We start from the raw sequence: 16,862 nt of genomic DNA, 5'->3' as shown, positions 1-16,862 counted from the left end.
CTTCTCTTCCCATCATTCTGGTACAAGTTAATCGTGGTTTCATCTGTCCAAAGAATCTTGTTCCAGAGCTGGGCAGGCTTTTTTAGATGTTTTCTGGCAAAGTCTAATCTGTCCTTTCTTGAGTGTTACCAGTGGTTTGCATCTTGAGGTAAACTCTCTGTATTTACATTCATGAAGGCGTCTCTTGATTGTAGACTTTGGCAATGCTACGCCTACCTCCTCCAGAGTGCTCTTGACCTAGCTAGATGTTGTGAGGGGGTTTTTCTTCACCAAGCAAAGAATTCTGTGTTCATCCACTTTAGTAGTCTTCCTTGGTGTTCCAGGACTTTTGGTGTTCCTCAGTTCACCAGTTCATTTGTTCTTTTTAAAAATGTACTAAATTGTTGATTTGGCCACTCCTGTAGTTTTTGCCATCTGTTTGATAGGTTTGTTTTGTTTTTTCAGCCTAATGAAGGCCTCCTTCATTTGCATCGATACCTCTTTGGACCGCATGTTGAGAGTTCCCATGAACAGCTGCCAAATGCAAATTCAACACTTGGAATCAACTCTAGACCTTTTATGCACTTAGTTTGTCACGAAATAATGAGGAAACAGGCCACACCTGGCCATGAAACTGATCAAATGTCAGTTGTCCAATTACTTTTGAGCCTCTGAGGGACTATGTATAAAAATGGCTGTAATTCCTAAACGGTTAATGTGATGTTTTTGTTACACCCCTACAATTAAAGCTGACAGTATACACTCCAGTCACATCTTGATGACTTCTTTTCAAATCCATTGTGGTGGTGTACAGAGGCAAAATTATGAAAAATTTTGTCACAAATACTTATGTATGTAACTGTATATCAGTCTTGATCACGCTATATCTGGAACCTGTCTGCAGGCATTTGCATTCAGTCACAAGAGCATCACAGACGTTTGGCAAGGCCTGGCTGTTTTTAAGTCATCCCAAAGGTGGTGGATGAGGTTTTGGTGAGGGCCCTGTTCAGGACAGTCAAGTTCTCCGACATCAGACTCTGAAAACCATTTCTGTAGTGGACCTTGCGTGGTGCAAGGGAGCATTGTCATGTCGAAACAGGAGAGGCTTTTCCCCCGAACAGTTGCCTCACAGTTGGGAGTACACTTTTGTCTAAAATATCATTGTATGCTGTGGCACTAAGGCTTTCCTCAAGTTGAAAGAAGGGGCCCAAATCATGAAAAAACAGCTCCAGTCCATACGTGTTCGGATGTGTCTACTTTCTTTAAGCCATATAGTGAAGATGTGAAAAGCAAGTTCATACTGAAATATGATAATATCCAAACTTTTTTGAGGTAATTTGGTTACCCAGGCATTTCTGGTAAAAATCACTTTCATGCAAACGTCGCTGTGTTTGAATACTTTGGTTCACGAGGCAGTGAACACTCACAGGTTTATAACTCTGTATGTTAATGTGACAAACTCAGTCACGTCTTGGCTGCATTCATGAATGTTTTAAATCTTCCACATCTCTAAGTCTTATCCATGCATGATGGTGAAAATTTTTTTTTTTTTGTCTGTGTGCATAAAATTTTCACTTTGTCCACGTATTCCTCTGTGTGTTTGGTATGGTCAGGGTGTGTGTGTGTGTGTGTGTGTGTGTGTGTGTGTGTGCACGAGTGACGGTAGCCAGACTCATGGTAGCAGATGTTTATCACTGCCTCGCCTCCTCACTGTAGATTAGTAACACATGATGGCCCGCTCATTCAGATAACCTACTGCACTCACATAGCACTGCCACAGACGTGGTGGAGACAAGGAGGACGTGGTTTGGGATTCGTCTCATGTTGGCTGTCGGAATGCAGAGAAGATGCTGATAACACAGTGCCCTCTAGTGAAACGTGTCTGCTTTTCTCTCCAGATTGCGTCTATACAGCTATTCCATATTTAAAGGGAGACAAAAAGTGACATTATATATTATTCTGGCGTCCATACACGTGTCTCAAGGAAGGAGTAATGTGCTTCATGCTGTTTATTTCAAATTAATGTCAGGTAGCAAATATTGAGTTTAATGATTGGACTGAATTTGACTTTTTTTCTTCTTCTTCTTCTTCTTCAGGACTTTGAGAAGCCCAGTCCACCCCAGAAACCCCTACCTGCAGACCCGCTAGGGAGGAGCTCTCGGCTGGGTCACAGTGCCACAGCAGCAGGGGTCCACATCCCTGGCACCGGACCCCTTCCCATACCGATCCCCACTGTGCCCAGGCCTCCACCCACCATCCCTCTACCCAGCAGGTCAGTATTTATAGACCTTTCAGACATGATATACGCAAAATTGCGGGCTTCATCTGCCTGTTAAAGTGACGTCTTTTTGTCATTCAGACATACGTGTCCATTACTTAAATATTTGTTGCAGCTCTATTCAGACTTAAGATCATTAGAGAAAGAGCCAAAATGTTGCGAGATGTTTGGCACCTAGTGCACAAGAGGACGCGATGGCACTGCAGGAAGGTAATCATATCAAGGAAGAAAAGAAGTGTCTTCTATTCAGTTGCAGGCTGGTTCACAGATGGATTTCAAGTTATTTTTCCATTGATTAATTATTAATGAATAACCATCATGAGCATGAGGGACACTCGCCCCCTTCTCTCACTTGTTAATCCCCTAACAGATTTTCTCATCAGTTTGTTGGACTTGTTAAACTCCTATTTGCTCACCTGCTGTATGTGAAGTGTTTTGCTGGATATTCATAATTTCATCCATCCGCTCAGGGATGCTGGTCTGATTATTACTGTGGTTGAACGTGGGGGTTTTTTTCAACCCCTTTTTTGTTCTGCATAAGAGGTGATAGCTGAGTTACATTTATTACACTGTTCTTCATGAGGCGAACAATACGTACATTTAACATCTCTCTGTATTGAACCTTGTTCTGCTGTAGCCTTTGCATGAATCCAGCAGCAATCAATTCAGACCTGTGCCATGTTGGAAGTTAAACGAAAATACTACAGTGGGTCTGACCTAGTAAGATTAACGTTGCGACTTTTAAGCAAAAAGGCCTCATGCTTATTTAGAAATGAGACAGACGTGTTACATCAGAGTAACGCAACAATGTGCATGTCTGAAAGGGGAAATTTTGCATTAGTATATACTATATAATCTAACATGATTTTGCGTTCCAGACAAATTGAAAATCCAGCACGTGTTATGTTGTTGTTCGGGAACAGTTATTCAACATTTTATCTTTACCGCCATGATGACGTCATGTATTTACGCTCCTGCTTACGTTTCAGACCTGCGCCGGTGTTGCCCTACAGACCACCAAAGACTCACAAGGACTGCTGAACGCTTGACGTCACGGACGAGCAGATCTCCTATCAACAGACTTCCTTGATTTGCACTAATTACAGAGACTCTGTAAGACCTTTCAGACAGCTGGAAGTGTCGCAGAGATTCTAGTGAAAGGGGGCTAACATCCCACCTCGGTGCTACACCTCTAAAAGGTGCTTTGTTGTCCTCGCTCAGGTACCAATGAACTATTTATCTATTTAACTATTTAATTTCAGTATCACCAGTTTGTGCACAGAGCAATGTGATGAAGAGAGATTTTCCCCACGGACCAGTTTTGAAAAGAAAGAAACATGGTGTCATTTAAGAGATTTCTTTTGCATTCTTTGGTGATTTTTATACTTTTTTCTCTAATGAAATGCTGAAATATATGATGTTTTTTATAACCAGGGAAGTTGCTTGAATAATAGAAGCGCAAAAAAGTTTGTTTTTGGAATTAAATGAGGATAAAGGGAAATGGAGCACAAACTCAGCAAGTTGTCAGCGTAGCTTATGGCCCATACAGCAGTGTTATTCAGTTTTGCATATTTTTATGATGTATTAAATACCAAATACATCTTTTATATCGATGCCACCAAGGTGCTGAAAAACAGATGTGAATCAAATCTTAAATACAATGGAAAAATATAATAGTTCCAACACTTTTCTAGATGCATCATCTAAAAGCTGGATTGATATAGTTGAACTCATATTAAAGCCTTGGACTACGTTTTTATTGTGGGATCAATCCGACCAGCTCATTTTACAGTCTCACAGTCAGTCTCCGTTATTTCCTTATAAGTTTGCTCTTGCAGTAAAGTACAAACAGGAAAAGCTGTTTTCACGCATTTTGGACTGGTTCTGACACACTGCTCACGGCATGTGCTGGACGCTCAACATGTTTTCCCGATGCTGGCAGACATTGTACAGCCTCAAGAGATTTGACAGACTGATTGTGTTCCAGAGAATTACACCAACACCAAATGATTCCACATTAATTCCGATGTTTGTATGTTTTAACATTCAAGCTCACTTTGTTCTTGGGTGTGCGAGCTAAGTTGGATGACTTGCACTGTGAGCTGTCCAAGATCCTCCTCGACCACATCCAACAAGATGTTTTACCATATCTGTCTCGTCTTTTTGCCTTCATAACATTCCATTTGGATTGTGCATGGCTTCGTTATTCTTGAACTCTGATTATTTATGCATTCACAGCATCGTTCATTAGATTCAGAGCTTGTCGTTGCACTTTGAGTTAGGCACTTTCCTTGATGTTATTTGTTGTTGACTTGCTGTTATACAAGGAGGGATTCAAACGTTAAAAACTTTACAGTGCAGTTCATTTCCCTGTTGCAATGTTCACTTTGGATAATGCATTTTGTATTTGCAGTGTATCCACTTGCAGTGTTTGTCTTCTCACCACTGCAGAATGATTGAAGTCATTAAAGCCCTGCATACCTGCGTTGCTTTCATGTACATGAGTGTGCGAGTAATGCCTTTTTCTAGTTTTGGAAGTGTTCGCGTTTGTCAACGGTCAGAGTAACTGCTCTCTGAAGGAAAATATTTGTTAGTGCTGTGTCAATTAGTCGTTAAATGTTTATGCCATTTGTAAATCCTATGTACTGTGTTAATTTGCATAACTGTAAAATGTTTAAAAGCCATTGTAAAGTGTAAATATTGTATGTCAGTAATAATTTCTCTTCTTTTTATGTTCTTTTTTTACAAGCACAGTAAATATAATGACTGCTATCAGGCCATTGCCCATTTACTCTAGGTGGTGAAAATGTAGTTTTGAAAATTTTAACCTATAACATGTAGGCCAGAGACAAATGTTTCAGGATAACATTCAAAGTGAGAGATTTGATTGATGATATCAAAGCCAAATAAAACTTCCTTTATGACTGTTTACAACAAGTTGTTTTAATTTCATTCTCACTTTGTTTAGCTTGCTTAGAGAAACTTTTTAAAACTAAGCCTGTTAAAGACATCAATGAGTGTTCATAGTGAGAAAAGTTTTCACCCTTTGATGAACATGAATAGTTTTGTTTTTTAGCTTCTGTGAGGATGAGTGTGTCTAAAGCCCAGGCTGCAAAATGCAGCCCACCTCATAACACCACCGCCAAAACGGCACAATGACAAGCAATGACTCTGATCACTTGGCAACATATGAACAACATAAGAACAACTAGCAACAACACAACCCTTATGAAGACAAATGAGAAAACAACAATGAAACCAAGTTGCTCTGCTCATCCTTTCTTTTAATAAGCAGCAACCAATAAACAGTGAATCTCAGTGTCTGAAAATATCAATAAGTTTGTAAGGAAAAACAGTGAGTCACTGTATGAAAGTGTCCCGTCAGCCTGGTCCCCCATTCATCACATGCAGGTCTCCTCTGCCAGAGCAGCCTGTCCTGGTTGTTCAACACTGCCACCTGTCAGACAACATTGGTCATTACAAAAACTGAAGTACGTCCCTCCCTCCGGTTTTATCGTGTTATTTTGCCTTAATGTGCTCCCCCAAACCACAGGGTGAAGGTGCCCTTGAGTCCTGATTAAGGATCAGCTCCCCCTAACACTCGTTAACTGAGACCATTACTGGGAGGGAATGAGAAAACAGGCAAACCCATGACCTCTAAACTGTCCTTAGAGTGAACTAAATAACACGATCAAACCAAAAGGAAATAGTCCATCATTGTGTATAATCAACTAAAAGCTGCTAAGGTTTGACACACACAACTGTGAAGAAAACACATTTCAGCATATAAATTATGTTTAGGCAAAAAGAAAAATGTTTAGTATCTAGTATCTACATTGAAATGGGAAATGTGTCAGTGATGAGATGTGACAATAAAAATTCTCAATCGAAGATCAACACAAATGTCTATCGCCACTTTGATAATAAGAATTTGGCTCCAGAGGATTTATGCATCAAATGTACAGGCTGTTTAAATGGCAACCAAAAGAGAATGGAACTCACTGGTTTTATTTTTTAAATGTATTTATTTATATTTGTTTTAAGGAAAGTTGAGAACGGGATGTAAAGCAGCACAGTATGGCATCATATTAATAATCAAGGGGGACTGTTGTACTGGGTAGTTCATTTTCTTAAGTAAAAGTTGTAATAATAAGTAAAAGCACTCCATTGGCTTTGACTGTTACATTATTATTAATCAATTAGATTATTATTACTCATGTATTAATGTGTAAGCAGCATTTTGCTGTTGTACTTGGTTCAGGTGGAACTAATTTTCCAACCAATTATTATTTTTATTATGGATTAATCTGCTATTTTCTTGATTAATCAATTGATTGCTTGGTTTGTAAAAATTCAGAAAGTAGAGCGGAATGCGGTCACAATTACCAAAAGTGACACAATTTCCAAACCACAGGATTATTAAAAATGAATTAAAATTAATAAAATAAAGGAAAAGCAACAAATGCTCACATTTCAAAAATTGGAACCATGAAATGTTTGAAAATTACTTTCAATATACTGTTGTGTAGTTTAATTTTATTAGCAATTATTAAAATTCACTCTGCACTGTAGTGGAACTGGAGCTGAAGCCTAAAGTCAAGAAATTGAAATACAAAGTAAGTATAGTAGCCTACAAGAACCTTTTTGTACTTAAGTACAGAACTACGTAGATCTACGTAGTTACATTCCACCACTGGAAAACAAAAAAATTGGTTTAATAGAAACAGTGATTGTGGTTTTAGTTTGAATAGTACCAGTTATTAACCATTGGTGGGCACTGAAAACACACTTTGCAGATGTTTTTCTTAGTGGGAAAGAATCGTTGGGCATATTGGGAAATATGCTTATTTGCTTTTTTTTTTACCTAGAGTTAGAAGATGTAGCTGCTATAACTATACCACGCTCATGTCTTAATGGCAAGTAGAAGCTACCTCCAGCAGCGCTTCAGCTTAGTTCAGCAGAAAGATTTGAAACGTTAATTACTCAGCTTTAGAGGTGGTTGTTACCTTCAGACAGAGCCAGGCTAATTTTATCTGTTTCCCTTCATATCCAGTCTTAATCCTAAACTAAATCGTTGCTCCCAGTCGCTTCATATTTACTGACCAGACATGAGGGTATCATGCTGCGTTGACACAATTAACAGAATGGGAAGAATAGGAAGAAAACCCATGTTATTTAACAATTACATAGCTAGCTAACTAAGTGAAGATGAGTTTATTTTGATTATCGACTAATCTGACAATTTTTTCGGTTAATCATTTAATCGTTCAATGTATGAAATATCAAAAAGGCAAATTACAACTTCACATAATCCAAGTGACGTCTTCAAGTGTCTTATTTTGTCTGTCAGTTTACTATTGTACATGATAAGCTGCAAATCCTCCCATTTGAGAAGCTGGAACCTGAGAATCTGTAGAATTTTTCCCTTTTTTTGTTTGTAAAATGACTAAAACGATTTATCGAATGTCAAAATGTCGAACTGTTCCTTTATCACCTGTCAATTTAGTCCCAACTATGAAGGTAGATTACTGTAAGCACCTGCTCAGGGCCCTGCTGGTACCAGGGGGCCTTGAAATGAGAAAATTGCAAATGTGAGGTCTCTTATAAGTTCTCCTGCTCATTCTATGTTTTGGTATGATACAGCATTTTTTGTACCATTTAAAAACCGCAGAGGACCCATTTTTGCCCATTTTCCAGAAGCCGTTCAAATATAAGAATAACGATAACAATGGTTCATATATCGACAGGCCTTTTTTCTTTTGTTTCCTTAGATTAAAAAAAAAAAAAATAGGCACAACGAACAGACATTTGTGCTAACCCTTAAAGGTCTTCCTGCAATTGTTGTTTTTTGAATGTAATTATTTCAATTCATCAAGCACTGAGATTATTAATTTCGACATTACTAAATTAAACCACAGTTGATAAATAAATGCCTTTTCCCCTACGTACAACTTGTGGCCTTTGCGTGTGAGCCAGTACTCATGGTAAACACCAGACCCCTCTGAGTCCCTGCCCATCTATCTTTGTTCTCACACCAGTGTGTGTGTGTGTGTGTGTGTGTGTGTGTGTGTGTGTGTGTGTGTGTGTGTGTGTGTGTGTGTGTGTGTGTGTGTGTGTGTGTCATCTGTTGATGACCACACTTTCTATGGGATTAATGGCCACATGACAACACTGGGCTGGCCGCCCAGTGAGCCTTTCATTTGGCTTCACTTGCAAAGGCGGTCTGTGTGCTCTCCAACAGTTTACCGGGAGCTTGAGGGGTCCAAACTTCATTCCTGTGGATCTGTAGATGAAGTCGAAACCGGACAGACTGGGAGCTTACTTGTGATGGCGCAGGACGTTACCAGTTTATCTGAAGAGGACTATTTCGAGGGGAAATCACCCCTTTGTTTGGACAAAGAAGCTTTGAGTCAAGGGGACAAAGAATATGATGACATTTTGGAGCTTAATCAGTTTGACGGACTGCCTTATTCCTCCAGGTTTTACAAATTGCTGAAAGAAAGAAAAGAGCTGCCAGTGTGGAAAGCAAAATGTGAATTCATGGACACTTTGGCCAAAGGACAGTTTGTTTTTGTCAGCGGCTCTGCTAAAACTGGAAGGAGTTCTCAAGTGAGTACTGTGGGCATTTGACACGATAGATTACACTGCCGTGAAAAATATTGCACGTTTCATTCACGCAGCAGATGGAACTTTATTACAGGGAAATATTCGAGCCATCTCACAATCACCTTATCTTACTCCTATTTTGAAACAGATTCCCCAGTGGTGTGCTGAGTTCTGCCTGTCAGTCCAGTTCCAGCATGGCATGGTGGTTTGTACCCAAATTCACGCGCAGCAGGCTGTAGATCTCGCCTTAAGAGTGGCTGATGAGATGGACGTAAACATCGGTCATGAAGTCGGGTACAGCATTCCTTTGGAAACGTGCTGCTCTAATGACACAGTCCTCAGGTAGGTTAAAGAAGTGCTTCCTACTCCCAAATGCAGGTGTATCCAGTGTTGCTCTCACTGATTCCTTCTCTGCTCTTGCCGGGTTACGACAATGCATAGTCACGACACGCACAGCTAAATCACCCCACCATTTCTCATTCACTAGAGAAAAGTGAACAAAAGGCTCGAGGGGGGGCTCTTTTCAGGGGCTCCGCCACAGCTGCCTGGCTCCCTGTGTGCCCATATGTCACACTCCCTCGTGTGGGTCCCTCATAAGTCAGCTGGGGGGAAAAAAAGAAACTCAGAACATTGAGGGGAGGGAGACAAGATAAACAGGCGGCCGGCAAGTACGAAAGGATCCACTCTTCAAACTAATTATCAGAGTAAATTGCACTAATGGGGGCAAAGCTGAAGTACACACAAAGTGCCTTTCATTAAGATGCCATTCTGAGGTATGCTGAATGGATTTTCTCAATATACTACTCCACTATTTCAGCCTAGAGGCTTACAATTAAATAAACCTGATGATTTATTTCAAGTTTTTATATATTTGAATACAGCGTCTGTCAAGTACCTCCGTGCATGCTCCCTCTTAATGTCAAGCATCGTTTTATCACCCACCACAGGTACTGTACAGATGACATGCTGCTGAGAGAGATGATGTCAGACCCTTTGCTTGAGCACTATGGTGTGGTAGTCGTTGACCAGGCCCACCAGAGGACCGTAGCCACCGACGTACTCCAGGGTCTGCTGAAGGACGTCGCCCAGCAGAGGCCAGAGCTCCGCGTGGTCCTACTCACCACCTCTGAACCTGGCCCACAGCAGCTGGCCCACTTCACCGGGTCGGCGGTGCCTCTGATCCGCCTGGAGAGCCCAGGTGCAGGGGAGGTGGTGTACAGCAGCACAAGTGACAGCTACTTCTGCTCTGCTCTCCGTCTGGTGCTAGAGATCCACCACTCTGAGGAGGAAGGAGATGTGGTTGTGTTCCTGGTGACGACACAGGTGAGAAGCAGCACCGCCAGACGGATGAAAACAACAGTCTGTGAATATGTCGTCTTCTGACTTACTTCTTTGTTCACTCTCTACCAGGAGATAGATCTGGCCCACGACATCCTGTGTCATGAGAGACACAGCTTGCCCCTTGATCTGGGTGAGCTCCTGCCTGTTGCTGTGCACCCTGGCCAGCCTGGGAATCTGCCGGTCCTCGGGGGGGAGGAGACAGGCCGGACCCGCAGAGTATTCCTCACATCCAGCCCAAACGAAGACTTCTTCTGGGCTATTAGCTCAATAAGCGTGGTCATTGATGCCGGGCTTGAGAAAAGATACGTAAGTTAGTCCTTATTTGTTGTAATCAAAGTCAATACATAAAGACCTCTTAGACTTTTTAAGGTTGAGATCTAGGCTTATTTATAATATTGCTGCCACTGCAGAAACTTGTATTATATTGTATTATATTGTTCAATACAAAAAACACGTTGCAGTGTAGAGTACATGGTGAATAAATCAATCTGCCATGTTTTTGTTCAATATCTGTCTTTGAGCCGAGATTATACTGTATTGCTCTCTTTTTTTTTTCTTTACTGAATGTACTTCTTTTTGTTATGATGAAAAGCAATGTTTTTGGGGATTATGCAGAAATTGCTACCCAGAAACAAATTTGAAATGTCTTAAATTTAATGCTTTTTTAAGTTCAATGTTTTAGGACCTAAGTGAAAACGTAAAGCACATTCTATGCCATAACCCTTTAATGTACATCAATAAATCAAGATTTAGGCACTTCCCATTTTTGCAGATTCAAAAATGTGTTGAATCATGAAACCGTTGGTGTAGATTTGTATATATGTTTCGTTAAATGTCATTATATATAATCAGTGGGGGAAGAAATATTCAGATACTTTACTTGAGTAAAAGCAACAGCAGAAAGTACCACATCCAAAATCTTACTTAAGTAAAAGAACACAAGTGTTATCACCTGATCTAATGAAAGCAAAAGTACTCATTATGCAGAAAAGTGTTACATTTGAGTTATTTGATGGTTTTTTTTTTAATGATGATGCATTAAAATAGGAATAATAGGAATCATTAAACTAGTGGAGGCAAAATTAGTTTTATCTAATTTATATATAGTTTGGTAGGTTAGTCTGTATGCATTATATTTTACAAGCAATTCATATGGTTTGTGTGTAAAATCTTCACCTAGCAACTATGACTGTCAGATAAATGTAGTCCGACCACTGTGTATCTTAAACACACTTGTGATGCGGTTGCAGGTTTACAACCCCAGGATCAGAACAAACTCAGTCACCATTCAGCCAATCAGCAGAGACCAAGCTGTGAGCCGCAAACAGCTGGCGGGTCCAACAGGTGAGAAGTTAAACCTTTAGAAAACACTTTTGATGTAAATCTCTGGCCGCCAATTCCCTGCTGTCATCCTGTCTAAAAAAGGATCTTCCTGTCCCGCAGGCAAATGCTTCTGTCTGTACCCAGAGGACAGACAGCTTCCTGCCGAGACACGGCCACATATTGTGGAGTCTGACATCACTTCCACTGTGCTCTTCTTGAAAAGGATGGAGATCGCTGGGCTAGGCCACTGCGACTTCATCGACAGGCCGGGTGAGATTTACATGTAGTGACAAAATAAACAAAGAGAATATTTTCATGGCAGTTTGTACTGGCGAAGCCCCTGTTGTTCTCCTAAATTTCACATTTCCTCAGTGATGATAATGTGAATTTTGGGTTCAGTCAGTCCGTTCCCTTTTGTTCCAACAGACAGGAACTTTTTTTATTGGAGGGCAGTGAGCCATGCCTCAGCTGAACCGACAGCTCCTGTTCTGCAAGCATCCTTTTAGAGCTGACCTGCTTCCGTGTGCTTTTGTTCCTCCGGATTTAGTCACCCCCACTAACACACATGCACGCAAACACACACACACACACACATGTACACACACGCACACGCACGCACACACACACACACACACACACACACACACACACACGCGCACACACACACACGTTGAGCCTCCCATTAGTTGATTAGACAGTTGTAGACATACTAGTTCTGCTGTGTGGGGTTGTAGATAACAATAGAGAAGGTGGATTTGATTTTTTCCTCTCGCTCTGTCTCCGTCTCTGTGCCCACGTCTCTTTTCCTTTCATTATGATGTTCATCGAAAGACATGATTGCAAAGACAGAACAGAAAATCTCCTGTGTAACACGAAAGGCTTCATTCTGCGTAGTGATGCATGGCAGATATTGGCGAAGATTAAAAAATCCTAATCTACTACTGCCTTTTTACTGTGAGCGTGCCCACTACAGTGCCAGTAGGAGGATTGTCTCAGTGGGTCACCACTTTGGATTACAGTTTAGACAGCATGAAAACGGAAAAATAATCCCTAACAATTTAGTCAAAGTATATTTGTACGTAACTAATAATCTCTCAGTTTAAATACTAGACAGTCATAAAGACATGTACTTGGATTTGGTTCCCAGTTTTCACCCAAATTTTTAACCAAAGTTTTATTTTGTAAAAAAGTTGTATTATCCAAAAATCTTTCCAACCCAGATCCTGGAGGTCTGATGCAGGCTTTGGAGGAGCTGGACTACTTGGCAGCTCTGGATAATGATGGCAACCTATCTGAGATGGGCATAATCATGTCCGAGTTCTCCTTGGAGCCCCAAATGGCCAAGACTCTGCTCGCCTCCTGTGAGTTTGACTGTGTCAGCGAGGTGGTCATCATTGCTGCCATGCTAACAGGTAACATCTGCTGGCACATACATGTACAAAGCCATGTTTTTTGGTTGCATCGTATCAGGCAAACAGTACATTCTAAACATCACATTTGTCTTGTGGATTTCTCAGCACCAACTTGCTTCACGGTTCCCTCTGTGGACCTGAAGCCAGAGGCGACCCAGTGCCACATGAAGTTCCAGCACCCAGAGGGAGACCACTTCACCCTTATCAATATCTACAAGGCCTTTAAACAGTGCCAGCAGGATCCATGTGAGTTCAGAGAGTATCACCTACATGGAAAAACACAAGCCTGCGCACACACAAGCAGATGCTATGGAGATCATCGAATGAAGAAAAATCATTGTAATTGTTAGCGAAACAAGCTTCTTGGTCTTAAACAATGATATTAAAAGGTATATTTGCAATAATCACAACAAATTCAATTGAAAACAGAAATGATACTTTTTATAATAATCATAATCTAAAAACTGTGAAAAGATACTTACATATTAAATATTCTAAAATATCAAAACATTTCTTCAGAAAAAAAACATTTGTGTTTTGCAGGGCATATATGAAGAAAACAATACTAATTTTTACACAAATAGTTATTAATTATTGTCCCATCCCTATGTCTTCATCACTGATTCTTCCTTCCTATGACTCTCTTTGGCTCTGTCCTGTCATCCCTTGTTAGACTGTAATGTGGAGAAGTGGTGTCAGGATTTTTACCTGAACCACACTTCTCTGCTGATGGCTGAAGCTCTTCGCGCTGAGCTCACCGACACTCTGAAGAGGATAGAGCTGCCCGTCTCGTTGCCCGCCTTCGGTTCCCGAAGCAACACCTTCAACATTAAGAGAGCCCTGCTGGCAGGTTTCTTCATGCAGGTCAGGTCTTCGTACGTAACGTTATTATACCACTCAACAAAAACCACAGTAGATTAATTAGATCAGCATTGACAGCTTACATCAAACACACACGGTCCTCCTGAAGACCAGACCATTAAACTCCCCTAAGTGGAAATAATGCAGCAATGTGGAGTGTGCTTTAATCATGTGTAATTATACTGTGACTTCAGACTGAGAATGAATGATCATAGAATATGGGCATAATGAAATATTAATGTATTTCTGTTCATTTAGAATTTAGATGATGACAATATTAACAATTAAGATTGACAAACATGCTTAGCAAAATAATCAGAAGTATCACCTAACTGCCCTACCACCTTGTCGCCTTCAGCGATGCAATACACTAAGTTAAATTGATTTTTATTCATCATCTGGCAGTTCAGCTACTTTCAGATCATATACTTCAACTGATATTTTAACTGCTGTCAGTGCTTATACAACCAACTGCAACTGCTTACAATACACACTTGAACTTCCGCTTCAGCTACATTCATCCTTTAATTACCAACAGACATTTCATCTGCTTTAGCTTTTACCTTTCCACTGACAGGTCAGCTCTTTTCAGCGGCTACACGTCAACTGACTTTTCAGTTGCTTTCACCTCCAGCTCTTTAAATGACATTTAGCATGACAATTGCTTTCAGTGGGTACACACCAACTCACACTTATACTCCTTTCATCTCTTACTCCTCAACAGACATTTCATCTGCTTTCATTTCTTATTCTTCAACTGACACTTCAACTGCATTCATATCTTTTACATTCACCTGAGATCTCAGTTCCTTTCAACGCTCACACATCAACTGACACGTCATATCATTTCAGGTCTCAGGCCTTCACCTCTGAGCAAGACACCTAAAACCTTCTTCAGCTCCTCTGACTCCCACAACTTCAGCGCTTTATACACAATTTTCTCCAACTGTTTCAGTTCTTTTATCTTCTTTTAGATGATACACATGAACAGCCGCTAATGTCTTTCAGGGCCTCTTCCTTTTCACCTGAAACTTCCAGCTCAATTACATTTCAGCTGCTTTCAGTGCTTGAACTTTGACTGAATCAAACCTTTAACACACTTTGCTTGCATCGACACTTCAGTGTCTTTCAGCACCTCCATTTTAACTGCTATTTCAACTTCTTACAGTATTTGTATTTCGACTGTCACTTCCACTCCATTTTCAAATGTTTCAACTGCAAAAGTAAGGTTTCGTCAGAGAATTTAGCCTTTTCTTGTCATCCCAATATGTTTTGGCTTTGTTTGTTAATAAGTATGTACTTTTCAAAGCAAAATCAAAAGTATGACTTAACAGATGCATTTTGTATTTGCATTCTCCTGTCCGCTTATGCTTATTTTTAAAAAGTACTCTTAAGTAGTTCCTTTGTAGAAATCCATCTGACTGTATTTTCCCTCAGGTAGCACGAGATGTAGATGGATCAGGGAACTACTTCATTATGACCCATAAGCATGTGGCACAGATCCATCCTCTGTCTGGCTACGGAGCCAAGAGCCCCAAGCTGGGCCTGCCAGAGTGGGTGCTGTTCCATGAGCACTCCTTCTCCGAGGATAACTGCCTCCGCACCGTCACCCACATAACACCGGAGGAGTAAGTCTCTGCTTTGTCAACATTTTGTCCATTTCACGTTGTGCAGTTGCTTTTCGTTCACATTACCAAGACTTCAGTCTCTTGTTGCTTTAAAAGAACTGAGGAGACCACCCTCATATCTTCACATTTGAAGAGGCTTAAAATTAATCAGCCAAACACATTCCCTTTCCCTTTTGGGCCAGATGTAAAGCCCCAGTTCAGCAGAGACTAGTCATGCTGGTTGTGGAGGGAGGTATTATAATCCTGTTCTCTAGTATTTGCTGGTTGGAGAAGGGATTATGGATTGCACAGATGCCGGGGAATGTGGAGCTGCAGCTTAATGAAGGAGGAGAAAGCCCTGCAGCCTTTGTCATACTCTCTTAGGCTCCATATCCTGAAATACGTGAATCAGTTCATTGCAGCTCAAATGATGTGAGAACCGAATGTGTTGTAAGTCTTCTCTCCAGCAAAAGTGGGTGTCAATCAAAACAAACTTTAACTGAAGACAAGTTTGCAAAATGAAATTTACTGTAATTTCCATCATTTACATTCAACAAAAGCTAGTTTGTTTCACTAAAATGACACAGGGTCTTTTTCCTTTAACACTGTCTTCTCCCCTACTAGGTTCATTCAGATGGCACCACAGTATTTCTTCTACAATCTACCGCCTAGTGAGAGCAAAGACATCCTCCAAAACATTTTGAACCATGGAGCTTCTCATTACCAAGAGGAGACACCACCAACCTCCCAAGAACCCCAGGAGGACCAGACCAATGACCGCTGTGTCATACAGTGACTGACTGACCCACTTTTCCCAGTGGTGCTAATGAAATAACCAGTAGTACCAGTAACCAGTAAGGACTTATTGCACTATACTGTACAGAATTACATTGTCTGGGTAGTTGTATAATTGATCATATAATCTTGTTAGTGTTTTTTTTTAGGAATTTCATCTGTTTCCCTTGTTTTTGTTACATGTTCTGTATTTTTCTTTGATAGTTAAACAAAGTTCTCATGTTGATTTTCAGCATCTGATTATTTACATTTGTATTTAATCCTCCTATTCAAAAGAACAATCTGGTTACTAAATTGCAAGAATATTTCTCATATCTTAAAATGTCCAATTCAGTTTTTGTATTCTACTTCAGTGAGGTTTACAATTTAGATTCACAGTCCCTGCTGAAATCTTTAATGATACTCCACATCCTGCTCTTCCTTTTCACACCTTACCTTCAGTCACTGTCCAGCAGCCAGTCATCCACAGCACCAAGGGTCCAGTCTGATTAATGAGGTGCAGGGACAATGTGGGTCCCCCTGTAGCTCCACCTGGTGTGGATCCAGTTCACTGACACTGCATTAAAAACATCATGTCCCCTCTTCAGGGGCTTGGGCTGGAATGGTGCAGCAAGCCAGTGCCAGAACCAATAGGGCACAGTGTCACCTAGCTCACTTAAA

General features: G+C 40.6%; 2 protein-coding genes across 3 annotated transcripts in view; both read left to right on the top strand.

Moving 5' to 3' along the window:
• Positions 1-5,144, top strand: part of adam12b (ADAM metallopeptidase domain 12b) — a 79,973-nt gene extending 74,829 nt beyond the window's left edge. The window contains exons 22-23 of the mRNA XM_040140092.1: positions 2,076-2,251; positions 3,247-5,144. Coding sequence (XP_039996026.1) covers positions 2,076-2,251; positions 3,247-3,298 — 228 coding nt within the window. The 3' untranslated portion in view covers positions 3,299-5,144. The remainder of the gene's footprint in view (positions 1-2,075; positions 2,252-3,246) is intronic.
• Positions 5,145-8,419: 3,275 nt separating this feature from the next.
• dhx32b (DEAH (Asp-Glu-Ala-His) box polypeptide 32b) lies at positions 8,420-16,290 on the top strand. Of its 2 annotated transcripts, none has more exons than XM_040140090.1 (11): positions 8,420-8,866; positions 9,012-9,205; positions 9,811-10,186; positions 10,274-10,510; positions 11,455-11,548; positions 11,648-11,797; positions 12,748-12,939; positions 13,045-13,185; positions 13,613-13,803; positions 15,238-15,428; positions 16,032-16,290. In XM_040140090.1, exons 1-11 carry the CDS (start codon positions 8,420-8,422, stop codon positions 16,201-16,203), a joined length of 2,385 nt encoding a protein of 794 aa, XP_039996024.1. In that variant the 3' UTR covers positions 16,204-16,290. The 2 variants fall into 2 exon arrangements, with proteins under 2 accessions (XP_039996024.1, XP_039996025.1); XM_040140091.1 differs by having other exon boundaries at positions 8,558-8,866; positions 11,455-11,539; positions 11,630-11,797.
• The last annotated feature ends 572 nt before the right edge of the window (positions 16,291-16,862 follow it).

The sequence above is a fragment of the Xiphias gladius genome, chromosome 11 (genome assembly GCF_016859285.1).
Source record: "Xiphias gladius isolate SHS-SW01 ecotype Sanya breed wild chromosome 11, ASM1685928v1, whole genome shotgun sequence".
Taxonomy (NCBI): domain Eukaryota; kingdom Metazoa; phylum Chordata; class Actinopteri; order Istiophoriformes; family Xiphiidae; genus Xiphias; species Xiphias gladius.
This window is presented reverse-complemented; position numbering and strand designations above follow the sequence as displayed.